This window comes from Nuphar pumila, chromosome 11 (genome assembly GCF_984573655.1).
Source record: "Nuphar pumila chromosome 11, dmNupPumi1.hap1.1, whole genome shotgun sequence".
Lineage (NCBI taxonomy): Eukaryota > Viridiplantae > Streptophyta > Magnoliopsida > Nymphaeales > Nymphaeaceae > Nuphar > Nuphar pumila.
In genome coordinates, this window is record NC_143259.1 from 118,086,289 (window position 1) to 118,109,141 (window position 22,853).

Here is a 22,853-nt window from a genome sequence, read left to right on the forward strand (position 1 = left end):
AAAATATAGTTGAGGGCATGTCAATCATTATAATCTATTCTTGGAGAATATAGTTCAAACTGTAGAATGTGTTGTAATCAAATCTTAATCGCTATGGCAACAACCTTGTTTCTTTCAAAAAATAAGGTCAAACCTCTTAGCAAAACTGCAAAATCCAGATCTTCAGATAGAAACCTTGTTTCTCCAGTGTCTATGCACCTATCTCTTCCTCCCAGTGTATAGCTCATATTCAAATATAAGAAAGTAGAATCTCATGTCATCAAAACATATCTGGGTCAGGCCGGAGCCACCTTGTGGGGAGGGTGAGCACGTGCCCACCCTGACCCACAAAAAACCCCCAAAGGGGTACGGGTCAGGGTGGGCAGTGCCCACCCTAACCCGTAGGGTATGTGGGTTGTAACCACCCTGACCCGCAAGGCAGGTGGGCAGTGCCCTGGGTCAGGGTGGGCACCACTCGTGCCTGATGGCCCAGACCCAAAGGGGGCACGCGCACGACCCACCTAATCCCGACTCAAAGGGGAGTATGATACCCCTCTCTCTCTCTCTCCTCTTCTCACCAGAGGCGGCAATGACACCTACTTCTGCTAGTCCTCTCATTCCTCCTTCCCTCATTTCGCAGGAATCCAGGAAGGTTAGATAGTTTTCTTTGTTAGGCATAGCTACTCGTAAGAATCAACAAGGGAAAAAACCCAAAAGAGAAGGAAGGAAGAAGTCTTCCTATAGGAATGATCAAGAGGTTTTTACTGTAGTCTCCAATTACGAAGAAGGGTGCAGATGAAATTGTCTGGGGAAATGTTGTTTCTTAGGTACTCTCTCTCTCTCTCTCTAATCGATGCCTTGTGTCCGTCCATCTGCCACTCGATTCTCTCCGACTAGATTTTTTTTTTTTGCATGCCCTATTTTAGGATTAGGGTTCTTGTGTTTTTTTTTAAATTAGCATGAGGCAAGTAATGGATGCTTGATTTTGGTTAGACAATTAGGTCTTTTTCAGTTAGCATAAATTTATAATTTTTTTAGAAATTAAGGTATTGATTTGAACTTTTTCAAATGACATAAATGTTTAATTATGGGTTTAATTTTTTTTTCTTTTTATTAGGAATTATCTAATAATAGCATGAATGTTTTGATTTTAGGGGCTTTATTTTCTCTTTTTGGCATAATGTATGATGCTTGCTAGGGTTTTTGTTTTCTTATTTAGTTTTTTTTAAAAAGCATGAATGTTTAATTAGGGTTTTAAGGTTTTTGTATGTTTTTAATTAGCATTAGTCATGTAATGAACACTTGATTTTAGTTAGAATATTAGGGTTTTTTTCAATGAACATAAAACCATGATTTTTTTAGTGATTAGGGTATTGGTTTGCATTTTTCCAAATGATACAAATGTTTAATTACAATTTTTGGGGTTTTTTGTGTTACTTTTTGTTTTTATATTTCATTAAAATGATTCCATTAATGAATGCTTGTTTTGGTTATTACTTATCAAACCCCTAAACCTTTGATTTTTGTTAGAATTTAAGTTTTTTATTTGGTTTCTTAAATGTCATGAATATTTAATTAGGCATTTTTGTCTTTTTTTAATCAACATCAAACATGATTTATGAATCCATGCTTGATTTTGGTTAGAATTTTAGGGGTTTTATGTTTCTTTTTCAATTAGCATGTCTATGAATCATGTCGTTAGAATTTAGGGTTTTGATTTATTTTTTACTGTGCATTTGTGCCCAGACTAGTTTAGATTCCTGGCTCCACCCCTGATCTAGGTGAATGAATGAATTTTTATGGAATAGACCAGCCTGAAGATCTGAGCCTTGTTCATTTAAGTGGTCTGTTTATAACTTGACATGCTATGGATAAGTCAACTTTGATGTGAAAATAGGTTTTTGGTGAAAGACACAAAACCAATGACCCAGATGACAGCAATATAGCATGGCCAAACATCGTGCTAGTTTCACTTGATTTGAATCATGCTCTGTATTAAATAGATCGTGCCATGCAACATGTGGGATCCAGTCAAATTTAATATCATGTGGATCTATCCTGCACAAAGATTAATGTTCCAGGAGATTCATGGTTGCATAGCATAAGCTTTCTTAGTCACAGAGAAAACTGATATTGTCTTATATTCCAAAATCCAAGATACAAGTCATTCATTAAAGAAACAGGGAAAAATCACTCCATCAACTTGATCCAACCTGAACAAGTTGCAAAATTCCACAATATCTTAAGACTCAGGGGTTCTCAAGTTTAATGAGTACATTCAAAGTACTGTAATACAACTTCCTAACAGAAAAGCAATAAGCATGTGAAATTCCAGTTAACAGCCTCGCTCAAGTAGGAGAACAAATCCTGAAGTAGCAGACTCCCAAAAACCATTCCCCAATTTTGAGATTATAAATTGATATTAAGAGAGAGATCTACCAATACCTAAGGAAATTAAACATTCAAGTCATATATCAGCTGTGTGGGAGGTTGAAAGTCCACTGGAAGTGTAAAACACTGGTTTACCAAAAAGATGGTGATGTTAGGAGGTTTTACCGAACCATGTAAAACCTTCTTGTCTTGTGGTTATTTGCTTATTTGCTGGTTTTATTATGATTGTATGTGTTCCTTAATCGCATCAATATCAGATCTGACCTAGTGTGATTCTGGGTGCAGGCCCCAAAATCACAACAGATGCCCACTGCAAAATAATCGACAATATTGGCAATGGTGGTTGCAATATGATAACATGAATTTCCAGCTCACAACACATAAGAACGAAAGCCCAACATTCAAGCATTCAGCAATCATACTAGTCATCACCCACTAATAGAAATCATTGACAATTACAGTAACAAGCAACTTTGTAACATATCTGAAATCTCAAATGCACGCAGCACTCAGATCATGAAGAATGGAATTCAGTTTGAGAGCAATCACCAAAACAATGAATAGGAAATTATCAAATTATAGCAACAACAAGGATAGTTCCTACATTCAACATAATCCTACTGAAGGGAGGAGTCTCGATATCCTGTTCAAGGGTTCCTGATAACACCAAAAGGGCAGAAAAATGATGCATGGTAGATGGCACTCAACGTTTTATTGCCTTTATTTGGATTTTCTTCAACGATTGTTTGTTCACATTTCGACTTTGAACTTTGCCTCCCATTCGCCCCTACTTTACTGTCTAGATTCACCTGCATTTCCAACCACTTCAACAAATTTTTTACTACTCGATACTCGCAAGAATCATACTAACAATAATGAACGTAATCCGCCACCTCCTTTCTATTTTCCACTTCATCCTTCTATTGATCGACCCGGTAACAATCTTCCTAACTAATCCCAGCAATAGCAATGAAAATCAGAAGAACTTGCTTCCTTCCTGAATCCAAATTATTCAATCGCGTAGTTGGTATCATCGTTTGTGCCTCCAGTAAAACCAAATCCTAATGCCAAATCCACATCTCAATCACCAAAAAGACGGCAAGGAAGAAGAACGATCCCACCAATTGAACCGTTCACAAGCATTTACAATATCTATCGACATTATCAAAGCATCAAGCAATTGGAAAAAGAAAGAAAGAAAGAAATAAACTCGATTCATCAGGATCGAACCAAAACACTCTAAAAATAGTTTTTTTTCTTTTCATACCTTGATCCTGAATTGAGTCTTGGGTACTTCGCATCCTGGCCGAATCTCATAGTACGAATCGGCGTCCTCGCTACTCTTCCACATTACGACGACTCAAAATAACGAAAATTGTAACAATTACAAGAAAAAATGACGAAAATATTCAAAAAATGAGGAGAGCAATACAAAATCGATCCAATGAACGAATTCGACCTCAAAAAATCGATGGAAAATGGAGAAATTTAGCAAAAAATGAAGAAGAATTCGTTTGATTCTTCGCTAGCAATCACGAGATGGATCCCCAGAGAGATGGATCGAAGAGAAGGCGATCTGCGGGATCCAGATCGATCGCTAGCGATGGGAGATAAGGGACGAGCAGGAGGGGAGGAGATTGGGGCATGGGAGATCGATATTAGGAGATAATGATGGGTTTGGGAAGGAGATGCTCCCTTCAATTAGAAAGAGTTAATCGGTGGATTAATGAGTTCTCCGCTAAATCCTCTCGCTCTCTTACAACCAGGCAGCCGTTATGGCGTCAACCAGCCTTAATGTAACTTTTCTTACACCTTCCTCCCGCGTAACTCCCTTCGTACTCCGGACACGTTTACCCAGAAAATTACAAAATATACCACTCCTCTCCAAGCTTGGTCTTTCTTTCCCAAGTAGGGTTCCGTTGGGTTCGGTTCTAATGTTGGCATTACCGAATCCAATGTGACGGGACTTGGATTCCCATGCAGGTGAGAAAAGCTATTATCGAGTTTGGATCCGATTGGCTTAAAATCTGAATATGAATATTAATTGGATGTCATTTCTATTGCGAAAACTGAGTATATGGATTTTAGATGTCCCACTCTATTCCTTATTTGTGTTGAGAGGTTTATAACATGCGCTTGGATTTGGTTGAGTCAATCAAGGTTGGCTTAGCAATGCTAACAAACCTTATTCTCCTTTCGGGAGTTTTGAATCAGAGGTGCTTTGCAGTTTCTCTGATGCTTTCTGCTGTTTGAGAACAGTGGTGTTGACAAAAACGCTGCATTGAGAATGGAATTGGCAGCTCCCATGCTGCAATTCAACATTATTCACAAGATGATGTTTTTGACAACGCTATCCTTAACACTAGGTTTTGACAAAATCATATTTTGGCAACACATAGAAATAGTATTTTCAGCTCATTGCAATTCTTATTGTATGTAACATGTCCTTCAATCAATCAACTTGTCTAATAGGAGCAGCTAGTGCACGTCACCTTGAGTTGAGATGTCACGGGTTCAAACCCCAATGGTATAGTTGTATAACTGGTAGGGGTCTGCCTAACCCGAAGCAGGTTATATGCCCCCCCCCAAAGACGGTTGTTCGCTACATCGCGTGTTCGGGGGTCCCAACGAGCGCCACATATGTAAGCATGTGTGGCTCGTATCCTCATGTTTGTCAGCATCACTTAACATCATAATCCGGTGTGATTGCAAAGACATAAGTACCCTTTCCCGTCATTCTTTCCATGAAACGACGGTTCTGGAAGATGACAAAAATATCCTCCATTCAAAAAAAGGGAAATGATGGTTCAAGATCCTCCATCTAGAAAAGTGAAACGCCGGTTCGACAATAATGTTAACTCTTTATAGTCCAAATGTTTCATTTTCGCCCTAAGCAGTAAACTTTTGCACCATCTGCTATAACATGAGCTCCCTTTGACGACACAAACTTTGTCATCATCTCCTGCCACTGGAGTAGCAGTTGTATCGTCTTCTGCTATCGCCAGAGCACTCTTTGTCATCGTCTGTTGTCGCCAGAGCACCATTTTTTGTCGTCTGTTGTCGTCAGAGCATCTTTTTTCATCGTATGCTGCTATCGGAGCATCCTTTGTCGTCGTTTGTGCAGTGACAACATTGTTGCCACCATCGGCTGCGTCTACCTTTTGAATGTTTCTCCTCCACTATCGGATTACCAAGGTTTCGTTATCCAAATAAATCGATTTGTAAATATGAATGCTAAATCTTACAATTGGTTTTACTATTCATGCTAAATAACACTTATTTTCATACTGAAACAAATCGATTTGTACATATCCACCTTCTAGGCGTCGAAAAACAGTTAGTTAGCACGATTTGTTCTTATGAAGGCTAAACATTTCAACGATATGTACTTATGAAGGCTATATTTCTACAACGATTTGTACGTTCGATGCAACAACAATTTATATGTTTGAAATAGTAATGATTTAATGAAAATACCACAATTTATACTTAAGTTTGATAAATCGTACAACAATGTATATGTATGAAGCCAAACGTTACAACGATATGTACTTATGAAGGTTGTGATTTATACAATGATTTGTAAGTTTGAAGCAGCAACGATTTATATATTTAAAGCACTAAAGATGTGTATTTATGAAGTTACCTCGATTCGTACTTAAGTTTGCTAAATCTTACAACGATGTTTACTTATGAAGCCAAATATTGCGACGATTTGTAATGTTGGTGATTGTATAACGAATAGGATAATTTGTATTATTATATACTTGGGGAGGCAGTTGTAACATATAATGATGCGGTTAAATTTATGTGTTGTGCAAGTTAACAATGTCTAAAGCTCGTCAGACAAGAAATCCCCCGCCATTCTATATAATGAATATTAGAGAAGTTATCTGTTAGTCTTATCTATATGAGTGTTATCAAAGGTACCAAAATAACATGAAGATTGAGAATAATAAAGACAGAGACAAAGAGTTGGAATTGTATTATGTGGAGGATTATCCATCAGATATTGAGGCTGAAGACCAAAAGAAGAATAAGGAAGAACTAAAGATAATGAAGAAGGATGACAAAGAGAAGAAAAAGCAAAGGAAGAAGGAGGAGGATCGAGAACGAAAAGCAAAGGCAAAGGAAGAAGGAGGAGGAGATGGAAAGGCAAAGGAAGAAGAAGGAGAAGGAGAATGAAAGGCAAAAAAAGAATGAGGAGGATGAGAGGAAAAAGCAAAAAAAGAATAAGGAGGAGGAGAGAGAAAGACAATTGAAGAAGAAGAAGGAGGAGGAAGAGAATAAAAGGCAACTAATAAAGCAAGAATATTTTGATAAGCAAAGGCAGACAAGGCAAATGAAGAAAGAGGAGGAGGAGGAGGAGGAGGAGAAAGAAAGGCAAAAAAAGGAGGAGGAGGAGGAAGAGAGAGAAAGACAATTGAAGAAGGAGGAGGAAGAGAAGAAAAGGCAAATAATGAAGATGAAAGATGAAAGGCAAAAGAAGAAGCATCAGGATGAGGAAGAAAATGAAAGGCAAATGAAGGAGAAGGACGGGGAAGAGAAGGAAAGACAAATGAAGGAGAAGGAGAACGAGGAAGATAAAGAAAGAGAAATGAAGAAGCATGAGGAGAAAGAGAAGGAAAGGGAAATGAAGGAAGAAATTGAAAAGCAGATGAGAGAGACGATGGAGCGAATGATAGAAGAAGTAGAAAAGCAATGGGAGGTGGCAGAGTAACAAGAAAGGCAGAGAAAGGAGGGAGGGGATGAAGAGGAGAAAATTATGACCAAGGTACGTAAATCGATCATGTCTGTGACGATTTACTGTGATAGGTATTACTGTAATAGCGATTACTATGTATAGCGATTAATGTATAGCGATTACTGTGAACGATTTACTGTGATAGGTTATATAGCAATTACTGTGATATTGATTACTATATATACCGATTATTGTGATAGTGTGTGCAATGATTATTATTTATAGCGATTATTGTTTATAACGAGGTGTATAAGTACAAATGAGACTAATTTACAATTAATATGAATAATATGCTATTTTGTATTACAGAAAGGTCAGAAGAGAAGTAGACCACCAGGTGAAAAGCTCGAAGGTCAGTGTCAGTGGCCTGTAGTTCTATCGTGGTATGGACAACTAAGCGAATATAAGAAGGATCGATTACAAAATATGCACTTTGGTGGCTTTCTGGACCAACATTATTTTGAAACGTGCTGGAACACCATGACCAACTGGTAAATAAGTGAATTCATCAGACGAACACATTCCAGTTTGATTCTTTTGATATCACCATGACCCTACAAGATGTGGCGCGGATTACTAGCCTTAAGTGTCATGGCAATGTTGTCTTATTACGGGATTCAAACTATAACGCAAGGGAAAAGTGCACGGCCCATATAGGAATGTCAATGGACAACTAAAGTCAATGTATTTCTGGTGGAAGCAATTCTACATCGATGAAAGTTTCTTCTTTTCATAATAAATGGGAAGGCCGGTCCACTACATGTGCATCTGAAAGAGTTGACTAAGAGTTGTGTGGCTTTCTTCTTTATTTTTTTGGTCTTACTTTATTTTTCGATTGTTTTGATTCGAGAATAAGTTACTTGTGGTTGCAGTTCCTGGAAGACTTAAATGAAGTCGACAACTATACATGGGGTGCTGCTATGCTCGCACACTTGTATAATCAACTTTATCATGCGAGTAAGGGTATAAAAACCGTTGGGGGGTTTTGGCCATTTGTTCAGGTATTTATTTATTACATATTTAGTACTTGTAGACTAAGCTTGTTGAAGGTTGTAGTCTTACTAATATATTATTTTTTTAGGTCTGAGAGTGGGAGCATATTATCGTGTTGTGTCCTTAATATGGCCCTGCGATTTGTGGTTTTCCAAAGATCGATCGGTGAGCTAGAATAAATGTCAAGGAGGATAATGCTAAGTTCATTTTAGATGGTCTGCAACTAAATGAGGTACATGGTTTAAAATTGTTTATAATCGGTTCAACATTTATCATTCAGTAGTATAAATCGTTAAAATGTTTAGCATTCTTAAGTAATCATCGTTGCAAGAATTTGTCTTCGTTAGTACAAATCATTATTGCTTTATCATTTATCTTTTAGTACTGTAAATCATAGTAATCATTTGTATTCTTAGTAACAGTCATTATAATATATTTAGCACTCGTTATTATAAATAATTTTAATATTTAGCATTCATTAGCATGAATAATCATCTATACCTAAACCATAATCTCCAATATACAGGTTGTGTGGAGACCGTATGGAGATGGAGAGGACGAGGACCAAGAGCTTGTTGTTGAGGGTGTGAGAGTGTCTGACCGCGATAATTGGTTGTTTAGCAATTATGAAGCCGAGTTCCAGCATGGTAGTCGAGTTCTCCTACAATCTGGCTTGGGACAGTCTATCACAAAGAAGCCTGTGGAAGTCAGAAGGAAGATGAATAGTGGTGGGGTCAGGAATGTGAATTGACACAAATGCTACAGGGAACAATTGGATAGCTGGAACAAAGGAGGTGTCCGTGCCATAGCGTATGATTATAAAGAACGACAGTATGATCCTAACTATTTCCAAAAATATTGAGAACCCATGCGTTGAAATCTGAAGATTGAGAATATTGAGAACCCATACCTCTCTCTTGTCCCTCATCATGCCACATCCCAGCATAGAAAACACGTCCATCGTCTCCCTCCGACTACAATAACAATTACCTCAATAACAGTATACGATGAGGAGCGAACACAGCTCATAAAAGAGAACGTAGTCTTCAGCACAAGGTTTGAGATGTTAGAGAGGGAGAATAAGGACTTACAGAAGGAGGTGAGCAATTTGGGGAGACAAATGCAGTCACTGGTTGAGATGATGACCAATGTTTATAATAAGATTGATGGAACCAAGAGGCCACCGAGGATAGAGAGTCCACCAAGAAAAAAAAAGAGACAATTTGTATATCATAGTCCATATGAGTCATCAAGTGCCACTGAATAAACAATAGTGATTCTTTCTATCCCGATAATTATTTGTTGTAATTCTATAATTCTTTGTTGTAATTCTATAATTATTTTTTGTAACATAATATTCTTTAATTATTTTTTTTAATAATTATAACACACAAGTGCCACTGAACAGATCATTGTAATGTTCTTCTTTCATAAATAAAAGTGATCACATTTATTTTTTATAAAAGATCATGATTGGCTTGCAATCAGTTGTATATAAGAGAATGTGATTTGTTTTTTTATAGAAGGTGTTTTATCACGATCTGTAAAGCCATCCCACCAAATAATCAAGCCAAATCTGTTTGAATATGCTATTGTGATTTTCCTTCATGAGCTTTGTCCTAAAGAACAATACGTTTCATCGTGATTTACACAATGACATTCGAAAATGGCAGACAAGAAATAATAAACAAATCGACACGATGTTTAGATTTAGTAAAGAACAAATCAAGTTAACTTGACCGATACAGACGTCATTGTGTATATTGCTTTGGGACAATATTTGGTATAATGATTCAGATACAATACATGTACAATGATTTATCTTACCGCGAATTACACAATGACTGATACAAATCGAAAAGTAGAAAAAAATTTGTTGAAGGTTATAGTCTTACTAATATATTTATGTTGTAGACCTAGGCGTGGGAGCATATTGTGGCGTTGCGGCCTTAGTGTTGCCCTGCGATTTGTGGTTTTCCTAAAGATCGGCTGGTGGTCTAGAATTAATGTAAAGCAAGATAATGCTAAGTTTATCTTAGACGGTCTACAACTAAATGAGGTAAATGGTCTAAAATCATTTAGAATCGTTTCAGCATTTATCATTCAGTAGTATAAATCGTTGAAATGTTTAGCAATCTTAAGTAATCATCGTTGCAGAATTTTGACTTCGTTAGTACAAATTGTGATCTTTTTAGCATTTATCTTTCAGTACTGTAAATCATTGTAATTGTTTTCATTCTCAAGTAATGATCGTTGCAGGATTTTGTATTCCTTAGTATAAATCGTTATTGCTTACGCATGTAACTTTTAGTACTGTAAATCATAGTAATCGTTTGCCTTCTTAAGTAATGATTTTTGTAAGATTTTGTATTCCTTAGTACATATCATTATGGCTTTAGCATTCAACTTTCAATGTTGTAAATCGTTGTAATCGTTTGCATTCATAAGTAATGATTGTTGCAGAAATTTATATTCCTTAGTACAAATCGTTATCACTTTAGCATTTAACTTTCATTAGTGTACATCGTTGTAATCATTAACATTCTTAGTAACAGTCGTAAGATATTTAACACTCGTTATTATAAATATTTTTAACGGTACATTACAACCACATTCATTTACATGAGTATTTAGTTACAATACATCATGACCAATGGTTTGACTTAGATACAATACATGACCATCATCAACATCAAAGAAAACATACATCATCATCAGCATCAACCCATGTCCAAATAGCTATGTGCTTCGAAACAGACATCATCGACATCATCATCAGCATCAACACTTTCAGTTTACTTAGTGGCCTTCGGTAGTCACTGAAAACGATTGAAGGCAAATCTATCTACCAATGGAGGTCCTTATCCGTTTGCAAGTTTTTTGTCATGATGTATATTGGCAGCAGATAAAGTTATGGATCCCAACAGGCAGAGAAGATGCAGCCCGCACGACTAGCATATTTGTCATGAAGTATATTGAAGATTAGGTAGATATTTTTTCAACTGAAAAGTATGGTTTGCGAATGATTGAGAGTCCGACGGTAGGAATAGATCAAATAGATTATCATCAGCACCCACCTGTCTATCATACAGAATATTTGTGCTTGCTCTGGTATGGTGGCAAAGATTGAGGATGATTATGGTTGTTATATTTTGTGTAAGCTTCGATATACTTCTTGACAAATATGCCACAGTCGTATGTGTCATGAATATATCGATGTATCCACAGAAGATAACCACTATAATCATCATTAAAGATTATACAGATCTTTTTGCACGCCATGAAACAACTACGGTATCAACATCAAACACCATCCATCAAGCAAAAGTAGAAGGAATACAGAAGAAGAAAGAAAAAAGAAAAATACAAGAAAGAAGAAGGAAAATAAGAGGAAGAAGATGAAGGCGTAAGAGAAAAAAAAAAAGAAGTTGCTCTGCCGCAGAAAAGAAAGAGGAAGACAAGTTAAATAGATTAGGGTTTTAGACTTAGACAACGAGTGGGGTCTGGTCACTCCCTCACCTAAAAACCCATCACACAAATCGAGACATTGTTCAGACTACAAATCTAGATAATTTAATAAATACAAATCTAGGTAACTTAATAAATACAAATTGACTTACAACCACAATACTTTAAGTTTCATAATTTAACAATATTTGTCCTATTGTGATTTGTTGTTACGAGCTTTGTCAATATAAACGATATGTCCTATCGCGATTTACACAATGACTGATTCATAAATTGCGAAAAAGAAATAAATAAATAAATTGACATGATGTTTAGACTGATACGTCATATTGCATCGACTAGTTTTGTAAAAGTAAGATGAAATGATATTTTTTTTATTTAATTAATGCGCAATGCAATTAATTTACGTGTGGTAGGTGAAATAATGTTTCCTTTATATATGAATGACACGTCGCACAAGTTCAGGAGGGTGTCGCTTCGCTTTGCTACGTGATTAAGGAACAGACGAACCAATAATTAATTCTTGTGTTCGTGAAATGAACATATAACCTGCTTCGTCGTAAAGGGGGTATTCATATCGAGGAAGGAGATGATGACAGCTACACGACTAGTGATGTCGACGAAGAAGACGATGACAGCTAGATGGACAACGATGGCGATGAAGTTGACGACCACAGCTACACGACAAGCGATGGTGATTCAGGCATATATTTTTTAAACCTCGTGACTAGTTTCTGCAACATTTGTCTCTTTTATGGCATATATTCGATTTGTGTTGTGTACTGTAGAAAACATTTTCAATGTCGTTTACTGAATATTCTGCTCATGTCAGTGGAATATCCATAAAAAAAAGTGGGCAAAAATGCTGCAAAGATCTCCAACAGAACATCAATCGGCTGCAAGATAAATTTATAGAAGGGAACACTATCAGTAATTTTGTACGTATGAAACCACTATCAGTTATATATTTATGTATGCCATGGGTATGTATGTTAACAAGTTTATATTTGTTACAAACAGACTATATTCGATTTCGTCATGTATATTACAAGCAACGCAACAAGTAATACTAGATCCATCGCCACCCCTTATTTCATGGTATATCGGTACTTTTATTTGTTTATTTTTTTTTATGATTTACTCTTGTTGCTTCTTGTTTTAATCTTACTATTATCACTCTTTTGTTCAATGAACCATTGGATTTCAAGATGCACTACCATGCTAGGGTAACGATGATCACTGCGAAGACTTTTGGTCAAGTGAAAAGGTAAGTGAACAAACCTCTTGTCCAAGGTTTAGGCCTAACATCCCTAACACAATTTGTCTATCAATTCATAAATATTGATTCCTACACTCTGGCAAACTGCTGAGCATTGGGTCTTATTGGATTTACGAGAAAAACAACTATGGTGCTACAACTCATTGGACTTTCACACTGGTGTACAACTTGACATTATGCATTTGGTAAGTTTCTATCTATAAGTGTATTGTATCTTTTACAGTGGCCCAAATTTTACTATATTTTGCATTAACTACAAGAGAGATTCCTAAAAAACATCTTGGGTGTCAACATTGGCGAGTGGAGTTTGCTCTATGCAGGCCATGCTCCTTTACAAAGTAATGGCATCGATTATGGCGTATTCATAATGAAGTATATTGAAGCAATATATAATGGACGAGAACCTAATTTCGATGATGTATGCTCTTTATTATCCTCTGTTATTAGGGACTCAATTTATATATTGGTGTCATATTACATTTTTATTGCAGGATGATATATCGGGATTTCGCACTAAACTGTGCCAAAAATTGACTGAGTTTCTAAATGGGGAAAAAAAAGAATCAGCCGTTAAGAGTACTTACAAGGCAATGAACGACGCGACCCCCTCAGGATTAATATGATGTACAGAGATTTCTAACAGACTTTGTAGACTGTGTATACCAAATTTTATATACAAATTTTATAAGACTGTATACAAATTATGTAAATCTTTCTGGGTTGAAATAAATTTTTAATTTTACTAAACACACAAATAAGTTGGACTATTATTTGTCACCTCTATCGCAAAAGGGATTAGCGATGTATGCGGTGAACAAAGGCTTGTAGTGTTAAAGCTTGTAATGTTCGCCTTTCGTAAATGAAAATCCTATAAGCGATTAGAGATATGTACTATTCCGAAATCGTTGTAATGCTCACCCTACGTAAATAAAAAACACAAAAGGGATTACCGTTGTGTACAGGAAACAAAGGCTTGTAATGTTCGCCTTTCGTAAATGAAAATCCTATAAGCGATTAGAGATGTGTACTGTTCAGAAATCGTTGTAACGCTTACCCTCTGTAAATAAAAATCGCAAAAGGGATTAGCGATGTATGCGGTGAACAAAGACTTGTAATGTTCGCCCTTCATAAATGAAAATCCAATAAGCGATTAGAGATGTGTACTGTTCAAAAATCGTTGTGATGCTCACCCTACATGAATGAAAATCGCAAAAAGGATTAGCGATGTATGCGGTATACAAAGGCTTGTAATGTTCGCCCTTTTTAAATGAAAATTATATATGCAATTAGAGATGTTTACTGTTTAGAAATCATTGTAATGCTCACCCTCCATAAATAAAAATTACAAAAGGGATTAGTGATGTATGCGGTGAACAAAGGCTTGTAATGTTTGCCTTTCGTAAATGAAAATCCAATAAGTGATTAGAGATGTGTACTATTTAAAAATTGTTGTAACGCTCAGTCTCCGTAAATGAAAATCGCAAAAGGGATTAGCGATGTATGCAGTGAACAAAGGCTTGTAATGTTCGCCCTTCGTAAATGAAAATCCAATAAGCAATCAGAGATGTGTACTGCTCAGAAATCGTTGTGATGCTTACCCTACGTAAATAAAAATCACAAAAGGGATTAACGATGTATGCGGTGTACAAAGGCTTTAGGGTTTAGGGTTTAGGGATTAGGGATTAGGGTTTAGGGTTTAAGGTTTAGGGTTTATGGTGTAGGGTTTAGGGTTTTGGGTTTTGAGTTATGGGTTTAGGGTTTTGGGTTTTGGGTTTTGGGTTTTGGGTTTTGGGTTTTGGGTTTTGGGTTTTGGGTTTTGGGTTTTGGGTTTAGATAATATGAATTTAGGGTTTAGGTAGTAGGGTTTAGTGTTTAGGGTTTAGATAGTAGGGTTTAGGGTTTAGGATTTATCTTTTTGGGTTTTGGGTTTTGGGTTTTGGGTTTAGGTAGTAGGGTTTAGGGTTTATATAGTATAGATTTAGGGTTTAGGTAGTAGGGTTTAGTGTTTAGGGTTTAGATAGTAGGGTTTAGGATTTTGGGTTATGGGTTTAGATAGTATGGATTTAGGGTTTAGGTAGCAGACGATCATGACAATGCACTTGACAAAGGTGCAGGCACCTCAAGTCTACATGATAGTACACTTGACTATGTTTTCGTAGAGGGAATGCAGTTTAATAATGAGGAAGCTGCATATAAATTTTATAATGATTATGCCTTACAACTTGGCTTTAGTGTTAGAAGGTATTCTTAGGCAAAAAATGCACAGGGTGTCGTGGTGAAAAAGGCATATGTTTGTTTTGTTTGTTAATATCGATTTGTAAGCTATTATGCTGAATTTCTGTATCGATTTGTAATATATTTTGCCATATGTATAATGATTTGTAAGATTTTATGTGTTTTGTAGAGTCAATTTATAAGCTATTATGCTAAATTTCTATATTGATTTGTAATATATTATGCAATATATATATATCGATTTGTAAGATATTATGTGTTTTCTAGTATCGATTTTGTTCACAAAGAAAGAGTTTTTAGATGAAGTCATTTTCATGAATCGTGAGCCACAAAAATAGAATTGTTAATATTTTTTGGATCACCATTCATGAAAATGGCTTCATCCAAAAAGCTATGAAACACAGGAATGGCGTGTGAATTCTGTTTAATAATATATCATTCACATGTATAAATTATTGTAATATGTATCATTCACATGTATAAATCGTTGTCTCATCTAGCCTATAGAGCTATAATTTTGATACCGTAGGTAAATCATCGTTGCTCAGTGCTTATACAATTAGTGAAAATTGTTGTCTCATCTACCATTCACATATACAAATCACCATACATAAGCTGTAGTTGAATCGCAGCTTCAAAACCATACTTTATAGTTGGAAAAATATTTGCCTAATCTTCGATATACTTCATGACAAATATGCTACAGTCGGTATCGACATTCACTCAGTATATGCAATGTATCGTAAATCGCGGTTGTAGTAACATTCTACCAATTTGTGAGATATTGTTTTGTTTGTTAATATCGATTTGTAAGCTATTATGCTGAATTTTTGTATCGATTTGTAATATATTTTACCATATGTACATCGATTTGTAAGATTTTATGTGTTTTGTAGAGTCGATTTATAAGCTATTATGCTGAATTTCCATATCGATTTGTAATATATTATGCGATATGTATATCGATTTGTAAGATATTATGTGTTTTCTAGTATCAATTTTGTTCACAAAGGCGAACAAAGATATATCGTTGTCGCGGTAGATTCTTAAATCAATTCGTACTTTACTAAGTCTAAACATCATGTCGATTGGGTACACATGCATAAAACCCTGCAAAATATAAAACCCTAATATAGATATATATAAAACCCTACCCGACCCATTGTCCATGTGTAAAACCCTAGTCTATTTAACCTCTCTTCCTCTTTTCTGCGACAGCGCAACTTCTTTTTTTTTTCTTCTCCGCCTTCTTCTTTTTCTTCTTCTCCTTCTTCAACATTTCCGTCAAACGCATATCTATCTTTTCGAGACTGATTTTTACAGAAGAGATCACCAAAACATCTATATCGTTCATCATCGAGTTCATTTCCTACTGCAAAGCAATTCTATGTGTAGCTGCGGATACATCATCGCCAAGAAAATGCGCTCATTAGTAATGACAACCCACTGTACCATTTTTCTCGGACTAAGGTTGATTCTTAGAGACTCTAGCATTGGTGCACTCTTGACAACATGCTTCACCAATTTCAGCTCAGGCACTATCCCCTTGAAGGAGCCGATGAGCTACATCATAAATCGCTTTTAGGTATTTGTTTTCGATATACTTCATGACAAATACGTAAAAGCGATTTATGATGTAGCCCATCGGCTCTTCAAGGAGACAATGCTTGAGCTGAAGTTTGTGAAACATATTCTCAAGGTGCACCATTGCTAGAGTCTTTATCAGTTTCAGTCCGAGGAAAATGATGCAATGTGCTGCCATTACTAATGAGCTCATTTTTATGAAGAGGATGTATCCGCAGCTGCATATAAAATCGCTTTGCAGCAGGAAATGAACTCGACGATAAACGATATGGATGTTTTGGTGATCTCTTCTGTAAAAATGGGAGTCTCTAAAAGATAGATATATGTTTGACATAAATGTCCTCCCATAAATAGCTTTCCACATTCCTGCACCTGGATTGCATTAGAAGCACATCACTATTTTAGACGTGGGTTTCATACTGGTGATGATATTTTTTTTCTTTCTTTATGATGGTCATGTATTATATCTAAGCCAAACCATTGGTCATGATGTATTGTAACTAAATACTAATATTTTTTGTATATGAATGTGGTTGTAAATAATGTGGATTTGTAGTTATGAAGTTACGGTGAGACCAATATATCTTTGTGAATGAAATCGATTTGTATTTAAGAAGTTAACTCGATTTGTATCGTTGAAGTAAAACCCAAAATCCTTAAACCTAAACCCTAAACCCCAACTGCCCATAAAAGCGATTAGAAAATATCGTTGACATAGACATAGCCCGTAAAAACAAATTGCGATAGCATGTAGCCTTTATACGTCATTGTGTAAATCACGATGGTACTCATCATTCACTTAGACAAAGCTCATTGTCTAAAAGACATACGTCATTATGTAAATCACGATGGTATAACGGTTTACATAATGACGTCTATGTCGGCTACATCTGGATAAAAATCACATTGTGCATCAGTACAAATTGCGGTAAAAGTGCACGGTCAATGTTAGTGCAAATCGTTTCAGACGTTTATCAATCATTGTGTAAATCGCGATAGGAACACAACTCATAAAAGCAAATCAGTGGCATTTTTACTGTACACAACGCTAAATGCTTGTTTGATTTTTAGTTACGAACATCTATCATTACAACGATTTGTTCAATGGCATTTGTGTGCTACACTTATACATAAATCGATATTAAAAAAAAATCATATCTCACAAATCGACACTAGAAAACACATAATGTTACAAATCGATATACGATAATTCAACATAATATATTACAAATTGGTATACGACAATTTCGCATAATGCCTTACAAATCGATATACGACAATTCAACATAATATACTACAAATCGATATTAACAACCAAAACAATATCTCACAAATCGACACTAGAAAATACATAATATCTTACAAATCGATATACGGCAATTCAGCATAATATATTACAGATCGATATTAACAAACAAAATAATATCTTACAAATCGACACTAGGAAACACATAATATCTTACAAATAGATATACGGCAATTCGGCATAATATATTACAAATCGATATTAACAACCAAAATAATATCTCAAAACACATGTGCCATATTATATCGATTTTTAAGATATGTCAATTTGCAAGATATTTATATTATGATTTTGAAACATGTGTCTGCAAAATTTATATTGTTACGATTTGCGTGCATGAGGTGGCGATTTGTGTATTCAAAATATGTATGCTAGGTGCGTAATTCTGGTTTACAGTTGAGGTTTAGGGTTTTAGGGTTTAGGGCTTAGGCTTAGGCTTAGGGTTTTAGGGTTTGGGGTTTAGGGTTAGGGTTAGGGTTAGGGTTTAGGTTTATGGTTTAGGGATTAGAGTTTAGGGTTTAGGGTTTAGGGTTAAAGGGTTTAGGATTTAAGGATTAAGGTTTAGTAATATACTAAGGGTTTAGGGTTTAGCGTTAGGGTTTAGTAAGATATTAAGGTTTTAGGGTTTAACGTTAGGGTTTAGTAAGATATTAAGGATTTAGGGTTTAGGGTTAGGGTTTTAGGTTTAGGGTTAGGGTTTAGGATTTAGGTTTAGGGTTTAGGATTAGGGTTTAGGGTTTTATGTTGTACGATTTATAATTTTAAGGTTTAGGGTTTAGGGTTTAGGGTTTAGTAATATATTATGGGTTTAGGGTTTAGCATTAGGGTTTAGTAAGATATTAAGGGTTTAGGGTATAGGGTTAGGTATAGTAATATATTATGCGATATGTGTACCAACTTATAAAATATTAAGTGCTTTCTAGTGTTGATTTGTTAGATATTTGTAGAATGTAATTGAAACCTGTGTGTAAGGAATTTACATTGTAGAAACATGAGGTGACCATTTGCGTGTTCAAATCGTTGCTCATTTAGCGATTTCTATGAAAATCACTTCAACGCGTCGTACCTGTAATTAAATAGTTGTCATGTGAATCGTTATCGCAACAAGTATAAATCACTATTGCATCAAACGTATAAATCATTCTGCTTTAAACGTAAATAATAAATCATAATCTCATTGTTTATTATATTTTGGTACTTTACATAACCCTCATATATATCGGATTGGCGGATGATTGGCGACGGGTGAGGTAAGCGAAAGAGAAACTTTGGGCATGGGATGAGGGGTGGGAGGCACAACATCGATAAGAAGGGATGGTGGTGGTTGGAGGCTGAGGAGTTGGGAGGCACAGGAGGCGCCCTTGCTTCTTAGAGCTGCCGCAGGCGACTTGTGCGGTGACATTGCGGTTGTCCTCTCCATTTCAGACATCATTATCGTCAGAAAGAGAGAGAGAGAGAGAGCGATTGGGGAGTGATAAGAGGAAATGTGTCTAAAAAAGCCAGTGTGATATAGCCGTTACAGACAGAAAAAAAAATATTGCGGCTTTTCTCCCCTGCTAGTTCAAAATTTTAAATCGATGTTCTGTTCTCAACGGACAACACTTAAATTTAACTGCATCATTATATGTTACAACCTCCTCCCCAAGTATATATTATTACAAATTATCACATTGGTTACACAATCACCAACATTATAAGTCGTCGCAATATTTGGCTTCATAAGTAAACATTGTAGTACGATTTAGCAAAATTAAGTACAAATCGAGGTAACTTCATTATTACACATCGCTACTACAACAAACATATAAATCATTGTTGCTTCAAACGTACAAATCATTGTACAACTTCAAGTTGCTTCCCATTCATTGTTTGTGTAAATACTCTGAACAGTCACTCAAAGCTTTCCTTGGTCTGGTCATACAAAAAAGTGCCACCTAATATACAACTCTATGAGTGATGGTTCACTCTGACAAACTGCGCAAATGACCACTATTCAGTATTAATCTTCATTGTCGTATAAAAAACAAGCACATCATTGAAGCATTCATAATCTACTCTTGACTTTGAATCTGCCCAAAACATATTCACAACATATCCATCTTCATCCAGTTGCATTGCACTAAAGAAACCAGGGTCAATGCTTGATTCCTTATGTAAGTAATCAACCAAAGAACATATTTCTCCATTCTTCATGTTATATGTCATCTTCCTTCTCAAGTGGTTTCTTAGATCCATAGGTGTGAATGACATATTCTCGTGACCACCATCTATGTGCGCAAATAAATTATATGTCTTTCTTGGTGTAATGCCGACGATATCAGCTATTTCAGCAATTGCAACATGCACTTCAGTTACTTTACGATATGACCTTAACATAGGACTCATATGTGAAGCTGCTAATTCATGGTTATAATCACTGATTAAAGTATGAACTACATATTTCTCATTCAGGAGTCTTCTTAACACCATTTTCGCTGGACATTTACATCTTGATTATGACATGCTCCTTGTTGGATTTCCACTTGACTTCTTCCAACCTTCCTTAGAACAAACATATGTATTTCTCACCACGATACCCTGTGCATTTTTTGACCAAGAATACCTTCTAACACTGAAGCCAAATTTTAAGGCATAATCATTGTAAAATTTATATGCAGCATCCTCATTATTAAACTGCATTTCTTCTACAGGAACATGAGTCAGGTGTACCATCATGTACATTACTAGTGCTTGCACCTTTATCAAGTGTACTGTCACGATCATCTACCTCATTATCGAATTGCATTTCTTCTGCTGGAACATTCAAGTCAATAGTGAATTCAATGCCTACACCCTTGTTATCATGTGCATCATTAGTGCACATGTTCACTTCTTTAGGTGCGTCATTAGTACAAATGTTCACTTTTACATATCTTTCAAATGATTGAGATAGATCATCTTCATTACAACCAGATGATAAGCTCACCACTGTTATAAGCAAGATATAAATTTGTGTTAGCAAGCGCATATGTTTACTACAATTTATTCAAAATGCATATAACAACGGATACTGATAAGGTTTAGCAAGTCAAAAAAATGATTGAATGAATCACAGTATAAAAGCAGCGACGATTTGTTATTTGCTTATACTATGCATCGAATTGTTACTTACCGTGCCAATAAAAGAAACAATTTGTCATATATGTGTGGTGACGATAGCGATTTAATTATATCTACGATGCTGTGAAGCGATTTCAATAAAAATCGCTAACAGAGCAACAATTTGAATACAAAAATCGCCACCGCAAGCGCGTAATAATGTATTTCTCCACGCACACGTTTTAAAAGTCTTTCTACAAATATCTTACAAATCGATACTAGAAAACACATAATATCTTACAAATCGATATACATATCGCATAATATATTACAAATCGATACAACAATTCAACATAATAGCTTACAAATCGATACCTCAAAACGCATAATATCTTACAAATCGATATACATATCGCAAAATATATTACAAATCGATACAAAAATTTAGCATAATAGCTTACAAATCGATATTAACAAACAAAACGATATCTCATAAATCGGTAGTATGTTACTACAACCGCGATTTGCGATACATTGCATATACTGAGTGAATGGAGGATACCAGATGGGGTAGCGGCCCTTCCTCGCATCTGTAATTAAGCATTCTTGTCAACAGGTCACAACGTCTTACAAATATCATTAAGTTTTCAACCATCGAAAGGACAAGATCCACCTGCAATAACAAAATAATGCTTTAATGGCACTCACGACTACGTTCTTCAACGATAGCATGATGACATGAAAAGGTACTCACAACGCCATAATGACACTTGTTGGAATGTTTGTGCATCATTGCTTTCTTTTATAACGCCTAACGATAACGAAAAAGAAGAGAAGACTGTAAAAAAAGATGGTTGGCAAATGCCCTATGACACCCACCAATGATTGAACCAGTCGATCGCGAACCCATGAATGTTTTGTAACACAAGGTAGGAACGAGAAGGCGACAACGTGTTGTAACACAAGCTAAAAATCAAGGCGAAAACCTAGATTCGAGACGACGGAAAAGGCTGCTACTCCGGTGACAAAGTTTGCGTTGTCAAAGGGAGCTCTTGTTACAGTAGATGATGCAAGAGTTTACTGCTTAGGGCAAAAACGAAACATTTGGATTTTGAAGAGTTAACATCATCCTCTACTTTCTGGATGGAGGATATTTTTGTTCTTTTCTCGAATCATCGTTTTTTTTTTTGAATGGACATTTTTATCATTTTCTCGAACGTCGTTTCATGACGAGAATAGCAGGAAAGGGTATTTATGTCTTTGCAATTGCACCGGACTCCGATGCTAAGTGATGCCGACACACATGGGAATACGAGCCTCATGTGCTTATATATGTGATGCTTATTGGGACCCCGAACATGTACTGTGGTTAACGGCCGTCTTCGGGGGAGAACACACACCACCCTCCCATGCGTCTATGATGCTTTCTCGTGATTGAGAATAATGGTGTTGACAAAAACGCTGCATTGAGAATGGAATTGGCAGCTCCCATGCTGCAATTCAACATTATTCACAAGATGATGTTTTTGACAACACTATCCTTAACAACTAGGTTTTGACAAAATCATATTTTGGCAACACATAGAAATAGTATTTCCAGCTTATTGCAATTCTTATTGTATGTAACATGTCCTTCAATCAATCAACCGGCGCTCAGCTTGTCTAATAGGAGCAGTTAGTGCACGTCACCTTGTGTTGAGATGTCACAGGTTCAAACCCTTTTTTAATGGTATAGTTGTATAACTGGTAGTGGCCTGCCTAACCCCATTTTTTCTTTCGTAAAAAACCATGTACTT

General features: G+C 36.0%; 1 protein-coding gene across 2 annotated transcripts in view; it reads right to left on the reverse strand.

Annotated features, from left to right (window-relative positions):
• The window catches only part of LOC149823101 (rab GTPase-activating protein 22-like), a 56,434-nt gene extending 52,302 nt beyond the window's left edge, over positions 1–4,132 (reverse strand). Inside the window, exon 1 of one of the 2 annotated variants that reach the window (XM_089981419.1) lies at positions 3,638–3,721. In XM_089981419.1, the coding sequence (XP_089837545.1) occupies positions 3,638–3,721 (84 nt within the window). Of the gene's footprint in view, positions 1–3,637 lie in introns of both variants that reach the window. The other variant, XM_089981418.1, reaches the window with a different exon arrangement.
• Positions 4,133–22,853: the final 18,721 nt, after the last annotated feature.